General features: G+C 59.1%; 1 protein-coding gene across 12 annotated transcripts in view; it reads right to left on the reverse strand.

Moving 5' to 3' along the window:
* The window catches only part of SPEG (striated muscle enriched protein kinase), a 49,271-nt gene that overhangs the window by 1,280 nt on the left and 29,585 nt on the right, over positions 1 to 18,406 (reverse strand). For 9 of the 12 annotated variants that reach the window (XM_060301797.1, XM_070045892.1, XM_030840410.2 and 6 more), the window contains 22 exons: positions 15,777 to 15,889; positions 15,260 to 15,428; positions 14,917 to 15,013; positions 14,614 to 14,814; positions 13,518 to 13,575; positions 12,850 to 12,927; positions 12,564 to 12,742; positions 12,031 to 12,057; positions 11,244 to 11,396; positions 11,020 to 11,062; positions 9,695 to 9,763; positions 7,512 to 9,453; positions 7,077 to 7,211; positions 4,299 to 4,415; positions 4,015 to 4,182; positions 3,799 to 3,921; positions 3,460 to 3,627; positions 2,715 to 3,330; positions 1,984 to 2,223; positions 1,673 to 1,896; positions 761 to 836; positions 370 to 519 (listed from right to left, as the gene is read on the reverse strand). In XM_060301797.1, the coding sequence (XP_060157780.1) occupies positions 370 to 519; positions 761 to 836; positions 1,673 to 1,896; positions 1,984 to 2,223; positions 2,715 to 3,330; positions 3,460 to 3,627; positions 3,799 to 3,921; positions 4,015 to 4,182; positions 4,299 to 4,415; positions 7,077 to 7,211; positions 7,512 to 9,453; positions 9,695 to 9,763; positions 11,020 to 11,062; positions 11,244 to 11,396; positions 12,031 to 12,057; positions 12,564 to 12,742; positions 12,850 to 12,927; positions 13,518 to 13,575; positions 14,614 to 14,814; positions 14,917 to 15,013; positions 15,260 to 15,428; positions 15,777 to 15,889 (5,146 nt within the window). Of the gene's footprint in view, positions 1 to 369; positions 520 to 760; positions 837 to 1,672; positions 1,897 to 1,983; positions 2,224 to 2,714; positions 3,331 to 3,459; positions 3,628 to 3,798; positions 3,922 to 4,014; positions 4,183 to 4,298; positions 4,416 to 7,076; positions 7,212 to 7,511; positions 9,454 to 9,694; positions 9,764 to 11,019; positions 11,063 to 11,243; positions 11,397 to 12,030; positions 12,058 to 12,563; positions 12,743 to 12,849; positions 12,928 to 13,517; positions 13,576 to 14,613; positions 14,815 to 14,916; positions 15,014 to 15,259; positions 15,429 to 15,776; positions 15,890 to 18,406 lie in introns of those variants that run through there. The other 3 variants (XM_030840490.2, XM_060301796.1, XM_030840887.2) reach the window with 3 other exon arrangements.

Below are 18,406 nucleotides of genomic sequence, written 5' to 3' on the forward strand. Positions count from 1 at the left end.
CTCACTGTTGTGGCCTCTCCCATTGCGGAGCACAGGCTCTGGACGCGCAGGCTCAGTGGCCGTGGCTCACGGGCCCAGCCGCTCCATGGCATATGGGATCTTCCCAGACCGGGGCACGAACCCGTGTCCCCTGCATCGGCAGGCAGACTCTCAACCACTGCACCACCAGGGAAGCCCCGTTATGGGCTTTAAATGGTGGTAGTGCAGCCACTTAGGAGGAGTAGGAGTAGGAAAAGTAGTAGTAGCAGCAGCAGCAGTGTATTACTGGGGCGGGGGAGGAGGTGGGGGCTTAGGCATGGGCGGGGCCAGGGCAGTCTGAGGCCAGAGGCACGTAATGCTGGGAGGTTGGCAGGTGTGGGACCCACTCACCAGGGATGTACTGAGAGGACCTTTCGCAAGAAAAGGGTGGCGCTCTGGGACGTGTTGGGGTACAGCTGGAAGGCATCAAAGCGGCCCCCCACAATGCGAGACTCCGTTTCCTGGGGGTCTGGCTCATAGAACGGGGAGCGTCCACTGAGCCTGTGGAGGAGACAGTTCAGTTGACAGATGCAGACTGAGGGTCAACTCACAGGTCCAGGGGGACGTTAGTGTGGAGGTTCTTAGGGGCACAGCGCTCGGACACAAGGCTACCCGCACCTGGGAACTCGTGTGTGTATGTGCGTGTGTGTGTGTGTGCGTGCACGAGTGTGCACATGCATGTGTGGCTGGGGAGGTGGGGGGGGAGGGCACAGGCAGAGGGTGGGTCCTGGGGGGCACTCACATGATGTAAGTGAGCACACCCACTCCCCAGATGTCCGTGGCAGAGCCGATGGGGTCTCCCTTTACCATCTCAGGAGCTGACAGAAGACAAGAGGCCAAGTTGAACGAGCTTCCTGGTGGTAAGGGACCAGGGAGAGGCAGAGGAGGCCCCTGGGGGCTTGAGGAGCAGGACAGTGCCCAGGTCACCAGACCATGGGTACATCAGAGCAGCAGGCCCTGGATTTCAGCGGGCAGAGCGGCCCCCAGGGGAGATGTGGGGCACCTGAGGAATCAGCCCAGGCACTGAATGGTGGGCGGTCCCCAGAACTGCAGAGGAGCTAAGAACCAGGGTCACAAGTTCTCCTGGATCAGCTCCGAAGGTGGGCGCCCATTCACAAAAGGTGTGGCCCACACCGAGATTAAGCACCTTTGAAATCAGCCTGGCTGGCTCTAATCCCAGCCTGCCCCTTCTAGCGACAGGACCCTGGGCAATGTACGAAACCTGTCTGGCTCTCCATCTTCTCAGCTGTAAAGTGTGGCTTGCAGAATTACTCGAATGGAGATGACAAACAGAAAGTATCTAGCAGGCAGCTAAATGGTAGCTGGTTTCCCTTTTTTACGTAAATTAATCATTGATTCTCCTGTCTTTCTAGCTTTATCGAGTCCTGGCACTACCATTTATAACTGTCTGATATTGAACAAATACCTCACGGCGCCTCTGTTTCCTCATCTGTAAAATAGGGGTAATATTATGCCAATCGCCAGGGCTGTTATAAAGAGAAACTGAAAAATGTCCATGGAAAGGACTTAATTCATTGTTTGCATACAGTAAGCACTCAATAAATGGCACACAGGTGAGTGAAGTGGGGTGAGCCCTGGCTGCTGCCCCTTTGGCAGTACCCCACCTCCCCCCCGGCTGGCATGGTGCCCTCACCCATGAACTCCAGCGTGCCCGTGCGGTGGCCAAGGGGCCGCAGAGCCTGGGGGTTGTAGGGCTGGGCGCTGCCAAAGTCCACGATCTTAAGGGCGTTGTCAGGGGCCAGGAGCAGGTTGTCTGGTTTGATGTCCAGATGCAGCACGTGGCGGCCATGGAGATAGTCCAGGCCTTGTAGCAGCTGCACCACGTAGGTGGCCACGTCGTCCTCTGAATACCGGAACCTAGAGGGGTGGCGGGGGTGGGTCAGGTGATATCCCAGCTCAGCTCCCCCCATCCTCGATTCCTGCTCCCCCAGAATGCCCAGCTACCTGTCGCTCAGCCCACAGAGGAGTTCCCGGTTGCCACAGCTCTCAGCGATGAGCACGAGGTAACGTGGGGTGATGTAGGCCTCGTGCAGGGACATGAGCCGCTCGTGATGCAGCGTCCGCAGCACTTCGTACTCCTGCAGGACCCGCCGCTTGCCCTCGGCCACATAGGGCACGATCTTGGCCACGAACGTTCGCCCCGTGGCATTCTCCCGGCAGGCGCGCACTACACCAAAGCGGCCCCTGTGTGTTGGGGGGCATATCATAGGCTCAGAGGAGAGAGGGGAACACTTGCATTCTGTGGGCTAAGCAGGGAGTAGCAGCGACTGCTGGGGGCAAGAATGCTGTGGTTCCCAGGATGGGCTCTGGAGTTCAATCCCAGGAACCTGGGTTTCAGCCCCAGCTCTGCCACTAACTGGCTCAGTACCTCAGGCAAATCCCATAACCTCTCCAACCTCAGTGTTCCCATCTGTGGAATGGAATAATGCAGTGTCTCCCTCTCATTGTCAATATTAAATGAGATCATATGGCCAAAGCGCTTAGCGCGGGGCCTGGCACAGAGAAAATCTGAACTTAATCATGCTAAGGACCCAGATCCCGTCCCATGTCCCGGCTCCCTGCCCCCTCCCCAGGCCCCAGCAGGCTGGTCTCCTCTCCAAATCCCTGTGCTGCCAAAGTTCCACACGCTCCCCGCCTCTGTCCTCCTTCCCTTCCCCAGCCCCGGCCCTGCTTGCCTGGCCTTCTCCTCCAGGAAGGTGTAGGGTTTCTGAGGGGGGCCCTTTCGAAGAGTGGTGCTCTCTGGCCTGGGAGCACTGGGGGGACCACCCCCAGGGGAGCTGACCACGTCCTTGGCCAGGCTGAGGCTCTGCCCAGTCACCCTGGTGGGCTCAGGAGGGGGCTCGGGGGCTGGGGGCTCGGGGGCTGGTGGTGCAGACACAAAGGAGGTCACCATATACAGGGGAGTTGAGGAAGATGCTGTTTTCACCCCTTGAGAGGTGGAAGCTGTGGTCGGGGTCCCAGTGTCGGGGACGGAAGACTTGGGCTCACTCGGGGAGACCTGGGCACTGGGTGGGGTAGCTTCTACTTGCTGGGCAGCCTGCAGGCCCCTGTGCTTTCGTGGGGGGGTTTGGGGTGGTGGACCCACAGCCTTGAGTGAGGACAAGGCCTGGCTGGGGGGTGCTGGGGAAGATGAGGGGCTGAGAAGGGCTGACTGGGGGCCGGGGGGGGCAGGAGCTGGGGAGGGGCTCAGTGAAGGGGCCAGTGAGGTAGGAGAGTCAGGAGGCGGGGCCCTGGCTGGCCCTGAGGTAACAGGGGCATCTCTGTGAGCAGCAGATGGCAGAGCTGAGACGTCTAAGTGGAGACAGAGAAAATCATCACCATGGTGCCCCAAGGGCAAAACCGGGTGTTCCAAGGAGGGGGCGGACCCTGGACTCAGGGTCCCCTGCCCTCTCTGGACATGCCCCACCCTGTCCCACTGACCTCGCATGGCCCTGACGAGGACCTTGTCAGAAGGGCTGCTGAAAGGCCCTTGCCCAGCGCGGTTGGCACAGGCCACACGGAACCTCACAGTCATGCCAACTGGTAGGTGGGTCACATTGTAGTAACAGTCAGGGATGCCCGAGCTCACGGGATGCCAGGAAGACTCGCCTACAGGCAGCATGGGGGAGGGGCTGAGGCCACAGAAGGGGTGGCCCAAGCTCCCAGTGCCATCTGTGAGGAGCCTGGGGACCTGTGCCCGGGGAAGGCACTCGTCTCCCCAGCTTCTCTGCCTTCCACCCGCCCTCCCTCCCCGCCCCCACCAGCCTGCCGGTCCCTCACCATCTACCCGCTGCTCCAGCGTGTACGTGCAAGGTGCCCTGCTGTCTCCTGGCTTCCAGAGCACCAGTGCCGTGTCCTGGTAGGTCTGGGGCACCTCGGGAGGAGCTAGCTTCCCTGGGATGCCTGGCAAGAGAAAGGGAGCCACAGTGAGCCCCTGTGCCTTAGCTTAGGGCCCATCTCCCATCACAGCCCCCTTGGTCCCTGCCCCGGGCTCACGGGCCACAGCCACGGTGCAGGAGCTGGTGGTGCTGCCCAGGACGTTGGTGGCTGAGCACTCGTAGAGGCCGGCGTGCCGCCTGCCTGCCCGGGGGATGCTCAGCAGCTGCCGGCCGTCTTTGCAGGACACGATGATCACCGAGGGCTCGGACCGCAGGGACTGCTTGTCTGGGGGCAAAGGAGGAGCAGGAAGAGGCTGCTGAGCGAAGCCCCCCTCTGGGCACCCCCAGCTGCCACTTCCCACTGAACATCCCCTGGCCTTGGGGGAGAAGTGATCGCCTCACCTTTCATCCAGGAGATGTGGGGTGCAGGGCAGGCCGCCGGCAGGCAGAGCAGGGTGGCTGCCTCTCCCTCCAGCAGCACCTGGTCCTTGAGTTTGATGTGGAAGACCGGGGGGAAGTCTGGAGGGAGAGCAAAGATAGCCCTGGGTCTGCGGGGCCCCTGGCTCACTCGCTGCTGACTGACGGGAGGATGGATGCATGTGAGAGCTGGCGCTGCCTTCGGGGAGCAGACTGAAAGGCCGTCTCTTCCCAGTCAGAGGGGGAAGTGGAAGGCCTTGCCTTTGAGAATCGCCTTTGGGGCAAGCATCAGTTTGCCAGGCACTCACTGTGTGAGAATTATCTTCTACTGACTATTGAAGATGCTTGGTAGTTGCTACCTCATATGTTTGTAAGTCACTTTGAGCAGGGCCTGGCACTAAGTAAGTGCTCTGTAAGCACTTATTAGATAAAACAAAACCAAATATTGAAAAACTACAGTGGTTAAGCTCCTGCAATACCTATTACTTCTGGGGCACCGTAGGGCAAGAGACAGGAGCTGGTGACCTGAGCTGAGACTCCCAGGAGTGAACAAATGTTCAGTCAAAACGTGCCATCTCAAAAGACCTGAAGCCAAGGCAAACCCGGGGCAGACCCCGAACGTGTGTCCGTCTCCCCCATCCCTCACGCCCCCTGGGGTCTGGGGAGCCCGTCCCAGACCTTCTACGCACTCCCTCAGGTCAGCTAAGTGGTGAGAGCTTTTGAAGGGGAAAGAGACAATATCTGCATGGCCTTGGACCCCGTCTGTAAATTGAGGAAAATAATAACACCCAGCTCAGAGGGTTGTTATGAGAATTCAAAGAGGCACATAAAGCGCTTAGCAGATGTCTAACATATAATAAATGCTCGAAGGTGTTAGCTCCTATTGTTGTTGTTGATTATTATCTTGTTACTATGCCCAGTAGAGAAGCCAGGCACAGACCCCCGTGGGAAGAGGCTGTTTCAGCAAAGCTGGCTTCACAGCTGGCTGGTGAATGGGCCCACGGCAGGGCTGCGATGGCCAATGTCTTTGCTGGCCTGTGGCTTCTTAGTGCCATGAGGATTTGCACTCCTGCTCCCTGGGAATGGCTTTTTAGAAAAATCCCATTCTGGTCCAGGGATGGGGGGGTGGGGTGGGGGTGGGGGTGGATTTCTTTCACGTGGGCAGAAAGAGCTGCGGTAGTTACCCCTGGGAGCCCCAGCTGCTGCCTGTCTGCGGAATCAGGAGGGAGTAGGGTACGGCTGAACTGGGCCGAAGAGGATCTGCAGAAGTGGGTGATCAGGACAGCAGCGTGCCCCCTCTCCCACTGTACCCCAGTATTCCCCAAGGAGGGGTCCCACACCGAGGCTCCAATAACATAAAGTGAATACAGGTTCATCAGTGGGCTGCCTTCAGACCAAGTGAGGGTACTGGGTAGGGGGGAGAGAGAGGAAGCCGAGGAGGAGAGGTGAAAGGTGACCCTGGCCCAGCTCTGCCAGTCCCACCCCCATCTCCCCAGGGGCCAGTCCTAGTTGGTAAAGTGGACATGGGGCCTTCTTCCTGCGGGGAGCAGGGAGAGGATGAAGTAATGGGACACGGCCTCGCCTCGGCAAGAAATCAGCAGCACAAGCAAAACGGAGGTGGGAGGGAGGCCCCAGGTGGGAAGGGATCAGCTGTCCCCAGGCCGCAGTGCTGGTTTCCCTCTCTCTCCCCGCTCCTTCTCCACCACTGCCCCCACCAGCTGGCCTCCCTCCCTCCTGTTCCCTCACTAGAGCCCCACCGTCTACTGCCTCGAGTGAGATGTCCTGGCTCCCCTGACCAAGGCGAGACACGGTTACGTGTCCAGTAGCAAGCCTGGCTGAGGCGCGTCTGGGACAGTTCTGAGGAGTTTTATCGGAAACTGGAGGAGGACAGATGGTGACTGATAAAGGTCCTGCTCGCAGCAGGTTTGGTGGGCCTGCTGCTTTCTGCAGGCTGGTCCGGAAACTCTGGCCTCCTGAACCTTTGCTTGTCGTCCTTGAGTAACACCCCCCTTTCAGGTAGAGGACTGTGGTGACCCAGGTGGAGAATACCTCCCTCCCTGCAGCCCCAGGACAAGTGGCAAGAGGAACGGACCAGGGCATATCTCAGGTGTCCCTCCCCCCAGCAAAGAGCCCTGGAGGCTGCTTATCTGTGTAGGGGCAGACGGGACAGGGAGGGGCGATCGGGTGTTTGGGGCTACAGAGAAATGGAAGCTTGGAGGCACAGTCCAGACTGCGGGCCTCTAGGCTGGGAGAGAAAGGGTGTCTTTGGGAGCGTGTTCACGCATACACACATCTGCAGGGGGGCTGAGAGGCAGGGAGCCCTATCCCAAGCTCTGTCAGTACCACACCCCAGTGACAGAGACCTTCTGGGGAGGAGGCTGGCCCAAGAAAGGCATTGGTACGATGTCGCGAAGCGACTTGTGGGCTCTGACTGCAGAGGGTCATACAGTCCAGCCCTACCAGCTCTGTGACTTGGACAAGCTACTTAGCATGGCTAAGCCTCTGTTCCCTCACCTGTAAGACAGGGAGATGCCAAGAATAGTTCCTAAGCAATGTGGGAGGGTTGAGTGAGGCAATGCTTGTAACGTGCTTAATAGGACGCTTGGCATTGCTAATTAACAGTAGCTGCTGCTATTACTGTTGTTGTTGTCGTTTCCTGACTCCAGGCTCCCTCCACCGCTGCCAGGGCTCCCCCAACGTGGGCCATCTCCCCACCTTCCGGGAGGCTCAAAGGGGACTACTCACCGAGCAGGCCTCTATTACCTGACTCGCTGCGCACATACTGGTGACCCAAATTCTCCTGGACACTGCCAGAGAGGTTTGGCTGTGACAACCCCTTGTCCCTCCGCAGCCGAGAGAGGCCCCAGCGCAGGCGTCTTCGGCTTTCTGCAGGAGCTGCTAAGAACCAGGCCCATGAGCACCTGCCCAGCCGGTACGAGAGGACAGAGAACTTCTGGCCCCGACCCTAGCCTGTTCCCACACCAGCCTCTGCCCCTCGGCCTTGCGTCAGCCCAGCCCTGCCAGTTCCGTCCTCAGGGCCTCAAGAAACACCTGAGCCTCTTTGCGGTGGGTGTCCCCGGCCCTCTCCTTCTCCCAGAGCGTCCCTCCAGCGCACCTGTCATCCCAGCTCCACACCCGCACTCTAAACACACTCGTTCACACATTCGCCCTCCACTCTCCCGCTGGGCCCCTCCTCACCTGAGGAGCCCGACGTGGCGCTGGCCTCGGAGCCCAGGGACTCCGCGGAAGGCGTGGTGGCGCCGGCCTGGGCGGCCAGCTGGTTGTGCGCGAGGCCCAGGCGCCGCAGACTCTCGCCCTCAGACGTGGCCCTGCGCAGCCGGCTGAACAGCGGCGTGCTACGGACCGACGAGCCCCCGGAGTCCTCGCTGCTGCCGCTGCGCTGCAAGCGGCTCGACAGCCGCTCCAGCGTGGAGCTGAGCCTCCTGCGCACCGCCGGTACCGGGGAGCCCCGCGCCGAGCTGCCGCCCTCTGAGCTCTCCCCATCCCCACCGCGGGCCTCCCAGGCCGGGTGGCGCTGCGCGGGTGGGGTCCGCCGCAGGCGCTGGGACAGCGACAGCGAGAGGCGGCGGACGAGGCCCGGCTCCCCGACCGCCCTGAGGTCCTGCACGGAGCGGGAGCGCTCAGGCCGTCGCACCAGCTCCAGCGGCGTTCCCGCTGGGCTGGGCCGGTACATGCCGTCCTCCTCCTCCGCGCCGCGGAAGAGGCCGCGCTCCTCGGAGCGCGAGCGGCTCAGCAGCCGCAGTCCCCGCGACAGGGGCGACTCACGGCTGCGCTTGAACTTGGCTTCAAACACGGCCTCCGACTCCAGGTTCTCGATGCTGCTGCTGAGACTGCTCCCTGGCCTGCGGGGCACCGTAGGGACCCGGGCTTTCTCGGCTGGCCCTGGCGGAGACCCGGCTGAAGGCAGGCGCTTCTCGGAGGCTCCCGGAGGTGGGGAGGCCACCCTGGCGAACACAGCCGGGTGGGGCTTGGGCTGCGACGGCGATGCGACAGGACCCTGCGGGGGGCCTTGCGCGTGGCCTGACAGCTGGAGCGACTGCATGATCTGGGCATAGGGTGTGAGGGGGGGCGCTAGGGTTTGCGGAGCTAGGGGGGGCTGTGTAGGCTTGGGGGCTGGTTCTGGCGTGGACTCTGGGGCCTTCTCTCGGGCAGGCTGTGGTGCCGAGGGCTGTGCAGCATCACTGGGTGTGGCGACAGGAGGTTCTGAAGCCTTAGGGGCACTGGGCCGCACCGGGCTAGGTAGCTGGGCCTCGCTGAGGGCGGACAAGGAGGGAGACTCCTGCAGCCTGCGGGCCCCCAGCCGGGCCACGGGGATCTCGAGGGGCGCCCCAGCTCGGCGGTGCCGGCCCCCGGGCTCCGCCTCAGCCTGCGAGAAGCTGCTGCTCTTCTGCAGGCCCCGGGTCTCGGGCGGGTGCTGGTGGTGGGGTGCTGCCTCGCTGGAGGCCGCCCGAGCCAGCCGGGGGTCCCGGGCACGGCCCCCCAGGCTCTCCAGCAGGGGGCCCCTTAGGCCGCTGACCTTGCCATCCTCAGGGCCGCCCCGCAGCAGCCGCTGGCGCAGGGCCTGCAGCCTCTGGGCATACTCGCCCTCGCCCAGGCCTCCTCGGGTCAGGCGGGTGGCCCCCGGGCTGGGGCTTCGGCGCTGCGGCAGCTCTACAGACGCTGCCTTGTGCAGGCCCCGGCCCGGCTCCCTCGGCCCGGCCCGGGGTAGGGCGCTCTCAGCCGAGCTGCCCCTCCGGAGCTCTCCCCGCCGGGGGCTGGGCTCCTGGCCTGGGGAGGGGAGGACCTGAGGGCTGGGGGCCTCCTGGTCCTGAGAAGGGGCCTTTCCTTGCTCCTGCCAGTCCATGGGGGTGGCGGCCCCAGCCTCTGGGGCGCCCAGGGCCTCATCCTCAGTGGGAATGTCAGTGAGGGACACCCGGGAGCCCGAGAACTCAGGCTGCAGTGGCCGGGGCACTGAGGGCAGCTCCTCCAGCTCTTCCTCTTCAGAATCGGAGGAGGACGACAGCCCTCCACTAGGGGGTGGTCTTCTGGGTACGGCCACCCACACCCGCTCCGGGGGTGCCCGCAGCAGCTCAGGGATGGGGCGCAGCACCAGGTGGCACTTGTAGCTGATCTGCGAGCGCTGGAGACAGGGTACTAGAGTCAGACCTGAGGGACCCATGGGGCCAAACTGACCCACTCAGGCCCACCTCATCCCCGGGGGAGAAGGCCTACGGCAGGCAGAAGTGGGAGCTGAGAGAATTAAAAGGTGGATGAAGACAGATGAGCAGAAGTGAGGGCACCTGATAGAAAAAGCAGGGTTAGAGAGAGGAGGCTGTAGAGTGAGAAGATGAAGCCACAGAGCAGGGCCCAGGCAAACTCACCTGCCATCTCCGCCGGGAGAGGAATAGCTTTAAGTGATCCGTGCTCACCTCTGCGCCCCTTGCGTGTGCCTGTAAACCAAGAAAGGGCCTGAGGGAAAGTCCTCTGTCAACCCTAAGCTTCCAGGTTTGGCAATGGAGAGACAACGTCCACAGGAGGGGACAGCAGACAGAGCAGCGTTGAGTCTGGGCCCCTGGGGCTCCCGGGGCTCCCTTTCCCAGGGGATCTGTCACAATAACTCCCACACTCAAGGTTCCCACGTGTGGACGAATTGTCTGAACCTAAGCGGTGAGGCAGGAAATCGGTGGCTCCCAGGCTTCAGAGCTTACGCCAGGGCTCAAGGCCCTGTCCTGGTACACTGGCTGCCCTGGGAGGCCCGTGCTCAGGCCCCCAGCTTGAACCCTGCTCCCCAGCTCACCATCTGTCTCCATGTAGAGACAGTGCCCCAGACATCTATCTGGAGCCTTGCGGGGCCAGACCTCAGATGCTTCCCTCAGCCACCTTTTCAGAGCTCATTTCTGATCTGAGAGACCAGGCTTGTACTCCAAGTACAGATACCAGAATGACCTCAGCCTTCTGTTGACCCAGCACAATGCTCCCTGGATGGTTTGCTCAGTCGTTCTTTCTGGGTCATTTGCTGAACCCCTCCCTCTGCCTGGCGCTGTGCCCTGCAGTGCTGGAATTTGAAGATGAGTGAGAACTCTGCCATAGGGAGTTCAAAACCAAGAGGACGGGCTTCCCTGGTGGCGCAGTGGTTGAGAGTCCGCCTGCCGATGCGGGGGACACGGCTTCGTGCCCCGGTCTGGGAAGATCCCACATGCCGCGGAGCGGCTGGGCCCGTGAGCCATGGCCGCTGAGCCTGCGCGTCCGGAGCCTGTGCTCCGCAACGGGAGAGGCCACAACAGTGAGAGGCCTGCGTACCACAAAAAAAAAAAAAAAAAGCCAAGAGGACAAGACAGCCAGGCCACCCACGAAGCACAGTGTGTGGGACCAGGGCAGGATGGAGGCGAGCCACAGGAGTGAGGAGGACTGGGGCTGCTCTCGAGAGCCAGGGAGAACACTGATGTGCATCCTAGGATGAGGGGTGGGGGTCCAGACCTGTGCCTTGGAGTCCATGATACCCCAAGCTGAGCCTCCGTTTCCTTATCAGCAAAAGGGGAGTGATAATACCTTCCTTTGTACAGCTATTGTCAGGCTAACAGATCATATGTAAATAAAATGTATATCATGGTTACTGTACACACTAGGGACTCAATAAAATGGAGCTGTTAATAATGTTCTCACTCCTTCCACCTCTTCTATCACCATTTTGCAAGACAAGACTCACTTTAAACCAAGGATGTTCTAGGGTCTCCTCTGCGGTAGGCCTCCTGCAAAGGAAAGAGAATTAAGAAGGGATTTATCATTCATTCATTCATTCAATAAATGTTTGGGAAAGCGGGGCCCCTAAGGAGTTGGGGGATTGACTGTCTATGGGCGGAGGCTTGGGCAGGAGTAGGGGCGGCGTGAGGGGACTCTGCATGGGGGAGGCTCCCCGGGCCTCGTACTCACAGCCGGTCCTGCACCAGCACTTTGATGAGGAAGCCCCGGGCCTCCCTGCTCAGGCTCAGGAACGTGGTCTCCTCGAAGGCCACGTTGTAGTTTCGGATGTTCATCAATGTTGTCCGATCGTTCTCTCCGACAAACGGAGAGATTCCCGTCAGGCTGCAGGGGTGGAGATGGCTGGAGTGAGAGGTGGGCCCCGGGGCTGAGATGAGACAAAGTGGGGTGCCAGTGGGAGCACAGGGCTGGGGACAGGCGGAGGCTGGGTGAATCTGGGCAGAATCTTGCAGAGTTTGGCCTGTCCTGCCCCTACTCGATCCCCTGAATGGGCAAGGAGGCAGTACTGCCTTGAGACCTGGGCCACCAGGTCCTTATCCCAGGCCCGTGCTCTAGAGGACCTGTTCCAGCCCTCCTCCAGCCACGGCCTGTCCCTGAGGTGAGGAGCCTGTGCCAAGGGGATATGCCCCCGGAGCCTGGGCTTTCCCTTCGTAGCCCATGTTCTGGACTAGTTCCCTGCCTAAATAGCACTGAGCCGGCACTGGCCTCCCAAGCACGCCACGTGTGCCCACCCCTTATGGAGGGGTGTGGTGGCGGACAGAGCTTGGACACTCAGTCTGGGTATCCACATTCACGCATGTGAGGCCCCTCCCAGTGCAGGAAGGAACCAGGGTGCGGAAGAGAAGAGGCAGGCTGCAGGCCCCCAACTTCTCTCTTGCCCCAGGCTCTGCAAACGTTAGGGGTGGGCCTGCTACGAGACTGTTAGGAGACGGGGTCCTGAGTGCAGAGGGGTCCTTACCAGAGGAAGGCGACGACACCCACGGGCCTGAGGGGAAAGGAGAGTGGATGGGTAAGAGGACAGCCCAGCTCCCACCGGAAGTGAGCAGTCCTCTTGCTACCACTGATCTACTGAGGAAAGGTCCTCCTTGTGAACACTACCGTGGACAAATGGGCACAGGGCTGCCTCCTTGGAGGAGGACCCTGAACCCAGAGATCCCGACATGCCTGGAGGACTTAAGGGTCATGGCAGGGCCGGCCTAGGAAGCCCAGAGACTGTGCCTGCCTCACTGGGGGAGACAAGGTGGCTGTAGGTGTGGAGGCCCAGCACCCAGGACTGTGAGGGCTGAGGCCCTGAGTGACTGGGTCAGCCCTGATGGATGAGGGGGAGGTAGTGACGTGGGCAGGAGACCCCCATGAGCAATGCCACCAGCCAACTGTCACAGTAGGCATCCGGGCTTAGTAAAGCTCCTCTGTGCCACTGAGCGAGCCCTCAGCATGGCACTGAGGGAAGCTGCCCTGGCCCGTCCCAGCAGCCCAGTATGCCAACGTTACCAGATGTCAGTGACCCCAGAGACAGGGGTCTGGTTGACAACCTCGGGTGCCACGAACTCGGGTGTACCATACTGGCAGTACTGGGGCTCTCCCGGAGTCAGCTTCTGAGCGTTCCCAAAGTCACAGATCCTCACCTGCTCTTCACCCTCCACACCATCCCATACCAGCAGGTTCTCAGGCTGCAGGACACAAGGCAAGACATGGGAGCTGAGTGCAGCGGGGAGGACACCCCAGTGCCTGGCTCCCACAGGTGCTGCCTGCTCCCCACCCCACACCTGCATCTCACCTTGACATCCAGGTGCAGCACATGGTTCTTGTGCAAGTAGCATATTCCCTCTAGCACCTGCCGCATGTAGGCCCGGATCTGTGGAAACAGGAGGCCCAGAGTCCGAGGGGGGGTGTATTATGTTTGATCACCACCAGGCTTGTAGCAAGAAGCCAGGCCATGCTTGGGAAGTGGCCTTCAGGTGGCTGGTGGAGGGGGCTGAAACATAGGTTGGGGGTTACTGAGATTCAGGGCTTCCATATACAGCTGCAGAAGTTGGGCACAGCACCATTATAGGAGGGCGCCATTTGCATGATAATAAAAAGAATTGTGCAGTGCACAACTTGTACTGCCCTACATGGCAGGACAGCATTGAGACTGAACAGAGTCTACATGGGGCTCCTTCTGGGGTAAGGCTTGAGGAGCCTTTATGTGAGGAATACTGGGAAACAACAGAGTTGGGGGCCAGGGTGGGTGCCGAAGTTTTCAGAAGACAATTTAAGTCCCAGCGTGGGGGTCTGCTCTGATGGGGGAAGGGGGCTTTGCTGCCTACCTAACAGTGCTCTCCACACCACCCCTGGCCTATTCGTGGGCACAGATGGCATGCCCAGGACGCACCCCTCGGGTCTCAGAGCTCAGGTGGGTGAACACTGGTGCCCAACCTGGCCCCTACCACCCACTGCCCTCACCTCAGACTCACACACGGTGGGTTTCCGGGCCATTCGCTCCAGCAGCTCCTCTGTGCAGCTATGTCCTGGATCAAGGAGAACAGTGACCAGTGCCAACTGCTGGGCCTGCCTTAGGCAGTGCCCTCCACCCCCAGAGCTCAAGTTGGGTCCCAGCTCAGCACAGGGTCCTCCTTCCCCGAAAAGCACATCTGCTACCAGTGAGCAACCGCACCTTCCCTCTTCCCCCTGTCATCTGGGTGCTTAGATGGGACAACCCTGCTTGAACTCTCACTTGCTGTGGGATCTCAGGCAAGTCACGTAACCTTTCTGAGCCTAGGTTCCCTCCGGTGTCCAACAGGGATAAGACTCCTCTCACCCACCTTGTGAAGTATCTATAAGGATCAAGTTAGAGCAGCATTTTGTTGACTGTGGATGGAACTCCTTGACTCTATTTGAGATTGACCCAGAAGGCCCACGACACATAATAATTTGTCATTTTACTGAGGTTTGGGTTCGAACAGTACAGACTGGGAGGCCAGCATGTAGGACACGGTCACCCTGCAGGTGGCAGTGACAAGCCAACCATCCAGCATCCTTACCTCAGTGTGACTTTGTTTAACCATAGCTCTTATGAAAGGATAAAATCCATTCTTTATGAGAAGAGCCTCTCAAATAAAGCCAAGTATTAATGGGGTCACTGCAAATGTTCAGATATACTGTACTGCATTTCATGATAAAAATCACTCGCCTTTTGCCACCTGTGTGACCTCGGGTGAGTTACTTAACTTCTCTATACCTTAGTTTCATCATCTATAAAATAAGGATAATAAAATTCCAAGAGATAAGCATACGCGATGATTAAATAGATTAATATCTGTAAAACTCCTAGAACACTGCCAGGCACACATCAAGCGCTATGTAAATTTAAGCTAAAAAACTTTGTTTTTCACACAAGTCTCCAGATTCCACTCTGTGAAGTATTTATAAGATGTCTTCAGAACTCCCAGCTGTCAATGGGACCATCTTGTAAAGTGTGAAACGTGTTGCTAATTGGCTGTTACAAGGACCAGTCATTCAGGCCATGTTTCCCCCACCCACCCAGCCTGTCCCAGGATACAGCTCGGTGACAATGACCAGTCCCCGGCGCCTCTCGAAGGCCTCATGGAAGTAGAGGATGCAGTCATGCTGGAGCCGGGCCAGCAGCCGGGCCTCTCGCCACGCTGATGCCTTTGGCTTGGCCTGACTGGGGATGAACTTGGCTGCAAACTCCAGGCCGGAGCTTCGCTCCACTACACGCCGCAGGTAGGAGAAGGCACCCCTGGGTGAGGACATGGGGAGAGGACAGGGCTCAGGCAGTTGCTGAGCCTCAGGCCCAGCCTCCCTTGGGCCCCGGACACCACACCCCCTCCTAGCCCCACACCTGCCGATCTCCTGGTGGATGTCATAGAAGTCGCTGAGTCTCCTTCCTCGCCGCTCCTCGTCTTCCCTGACCCCCTCCACCTCCATAGCTGTCTGAGCTGAGGAGAGATGCCTGGTGTTAGGTGGAGAGGGCAAGAAGGAACGAGGGCAGAGACTGGGACAGGGAGGGCAGGTGGAAGACATGGAAGAGAAGCGAGAATGCTGGCGCCCGAGGCAGCGCTGCTGGGGCTGGAGCAGGTGGTGGTCTGGTGTGAAGGGCCGGGTGAGTGATTCCTGGTGGGAGGGCGCTCACATGGGATTCCTGGGTGAGCCCTTGGCCTTACTCCTCTTGAACTCCAGCCCACCTGAGTGCACAGCCAACTCTGCTTTGCAGGAGACTTCGCCAGCCAGGTTGCGGGCCGTGCAGGTGTAGACGCCTCCGTCCTGGGACCCCGCGCTGAGCACCACCAGGGAGCACTCATTCTCCTCGTACACGAAGCTCACGTGGTTGCTCTCGGTCAGCAGCGCCTCGTCCTGCAGAGGTGGCCGTCACCTCCAGTCCAGGCCTGGCTTCCCCTCCACCTGGGACCCGGCTTTACCTCCACGCCAGAGACCCAGTCTCATCCCTACCTTAGGGCCCACCATTATCTCCGCCCTAGGGGCCTTGCTCAGACCCAGGATCAGCTCCACCCTTATTTCCCAGCTTCACCAGCGCCTCTGGGTCCCACTTCCTCCTCCTTATCACAACTCTGGCAACTGCTCTGTTCTCTGTCCAGGCTCCCCTGACCCCTCCCACGCCCCCAGGAAATCACTCTTCCCTTCCCCCTAGGCTCCTGGCCAGCCCCAGCTCGGACTCCATGGACGCCTTCGTCAGCCTCTGACCTTGTACCACATGATGTCCGGCAGTGGTTTCCCCTCAACCACCACGGCGAAGCGAGCGGTTTCTCCAGCTCCCACTTCAACGTCCTCCATGATGGACTCAAACCGAGGGGCCTCTGAAACACACAGGGGTGAGGGTGGGGGAGGGAGGGGAGAGAATATGGGGGTCACGGGGCCTGCCTCTCTAAGCCCTCCCTCAGAAACTGGCTCAGGCGAAACACCAGACCCCCCCTGCCCCCCCCCCCCCAGAGCCCCAGCAGCCCACCCTGGGGCTCTCAAACTCCACCCCCAGCAACATGAGTTCCTGGCCTGGACCAAACGCTGTCCCTGCAAATCCAAACGTGATGTTCTCCAGATCCCAGAAAACCCAAGCCGGGGGCGCAGGCTTGCTTTGTTTGGCTCTCAGTATTCATTTGCCAGCTTTGAAATTAGGAGATTTTCACACACAAAAGAAATCTGGACTTCCTGCCTCTCTTGGAAAATCAGGACTGGCTGTCCTGAGCTGCTTCCCTCACTGCATTAATGGGCTGGCAAGGAGTGGCCGACACTGCCCCCTGTGGGTGGTGGCCCTTCAGCACAGTCCTACCGTGGGCTTCTCGAACTCTAACCGTCCTGGGCCCTGCAGGCGGCTGTCTATGACCCTGAATCAAGTTCATGGAGGGCATTGCCTCTATCTTGAAGTTTTCTCTCTGAATCTTATTTAAATATTTAAGGGGCCTTCAACCATCTGGGAGATGGCAAGATGAATCCACGGGTACCGATTCTCAGTTTAGTTCTCCCACATGTGACTGACTTTATTCTCTGCACATAACATGCGGTTGTGTTATTTCCTGGTAAAGCAGCTTCTAATTCTCACGATGGAATTAAATACATATTCCAATGTGCTTGTGCTTTTCGAAGAAGCCTATGACTTCCTGGTGCCCTCCCCCTCCTCTGAGAACGTTTGAGGATCTGGGCTTTAAAGGGAGTGGGAGAGAGAGGCCCTGAGGGAAAAGCAGGGGTGCTGGGCAAGGAGCACTACCCGGCCACAGGCACACAGCTCAGCCTTTATACAGATAAAGGGGGAGGTCATCCTGGGGAAGATGCATCAGCGGAGCAGGTGTCGGGGGAAAGAGGCCATTCCACCCACCTGGGGGGTAGGGGGTGGGGCACAGCAGGAGGGGGTGTGGTTCCAAGCCCCAGGCCTGCTCTAGCCCTGGCCAGCTGGGACTCGGTCTCCCTCAGTCACTGTCCCAGCCAGGCTGGCTGCAGGGCTCTCAGTGTCCAGAGCCTCCCCAAACCCCAAGGCTCCTCCTATATCTGGGAAGAAAGATGAGTCCTGCAGATGGTACTGTCAAGGAGCAAAGCAGTTGGGAATTCCCTCGTGGTCCAGTGGTTAGCCCCGGGCTTCCACTGCATGGCGGGGCGGGGCGGGGCGCCCAGGTTCAATCCCTGGTTGGGGAACTAAGATCCCTCAAGCCACGTAGTGCGGCCGACAAAACCACACACACACACACAACCAAGGAGCAAAGTGGCAGTTGAGTAGGAAGTGCCGGGATGAGGTGGGGGGAAGCTGGGCAAAGGGGGAAGACACATAAAAGGGAAACCAGTACCCCATCTACCGCGGGGCCAGTAGCATCCCCGTATCTCCTCCTCACACACCCTACTGCCACCTCTCTCCTACTTTAAGGCTGCCTGCTCTGCCCTCTAGGAATCTGGTCCCTGGTCTGCTGGGAGTGGGGATGGGGGCAGTGACAGAGGTCAGTCTATGAAGGTCAAAGGATCAGAAGGCTTCAAGTGAACTTCAACAATTTTTTTTAAAGCACTAGGATGTGTACATTTACCCCATGATAAGATGGCCTGTGCTAACTAAAATGTCACTTTCTCTGCAGTTGCTTGGAATCTTATCTACTCAGCAGGTAACACTGTTTAGCTCACGCTGATCTGACGTTCGGAGTGGCAGTTACATATGTCTAGAGTTAATTAACAAACCGGAAAACAAGACAATTACTACTTCATGCATGTTACAGTCTGAGAGACTACATCTCGAAAGGAGAAATTATAAAAAGGGTCCTCACTGCAAAGGTTGGAAGGCCTTGTCAAACAGGCTTGTGTGAAAGGGCAGCAGCCAGGATCCCCAGAGCTGGGAGTCTGGGGATAAGATGCCTCACTTGGGCCTTTCTCTTTTTTAAATTGACTTGGTCCCCCACCTCCTCCCAGTTTGTTTCATTTGAAGTACTATTTCCTGTTGTGTTTAACACAGGATCGAAGAACACTGTCTGGCTTTGGAGTAGGGCATCCAGGCTTGAATCCCAGCTCCTCACTTATTAGGTTGTGTGACCTTGGGCCTCTTAGCACACTCTCTGGGCCTCAGTTTCCCCATCTGTAAAATGGCGATAATAACTGACTCCATCTCACAGGGTTGATGTAAATATTAAATGAGGTGATACACGTAAGGTACTTAGCACTGAGCCTGGCACATACGAGGTGCTCAATAAGTATCTTATTAGTACTGCTGTTGTTACTAGTACTGCTATTATCATGGCCATTAGCTGGACAGGCCTGAGAGGGGAGACCTAGGATTGGCAGGTAGGTGTGTTCACCTGGGGGTGTGAGGAGAGGGCTGTGGGCCTCAGAGGAAGGGGAGGGAAGGA

Source organism: Globicephala melas, chromosome 7 (assembly GCF_963455315.2).
Source record: "Globicephala melas chromosome 7, mGloMel1.2, whole genome shotgun sequence".
NCBI classification, from domain to species: Eukaryota; Metazoa; Chordata; class Mammalia; order Artiodactyla; family Delphinidae; genus Globicephala; species Globicephala melas.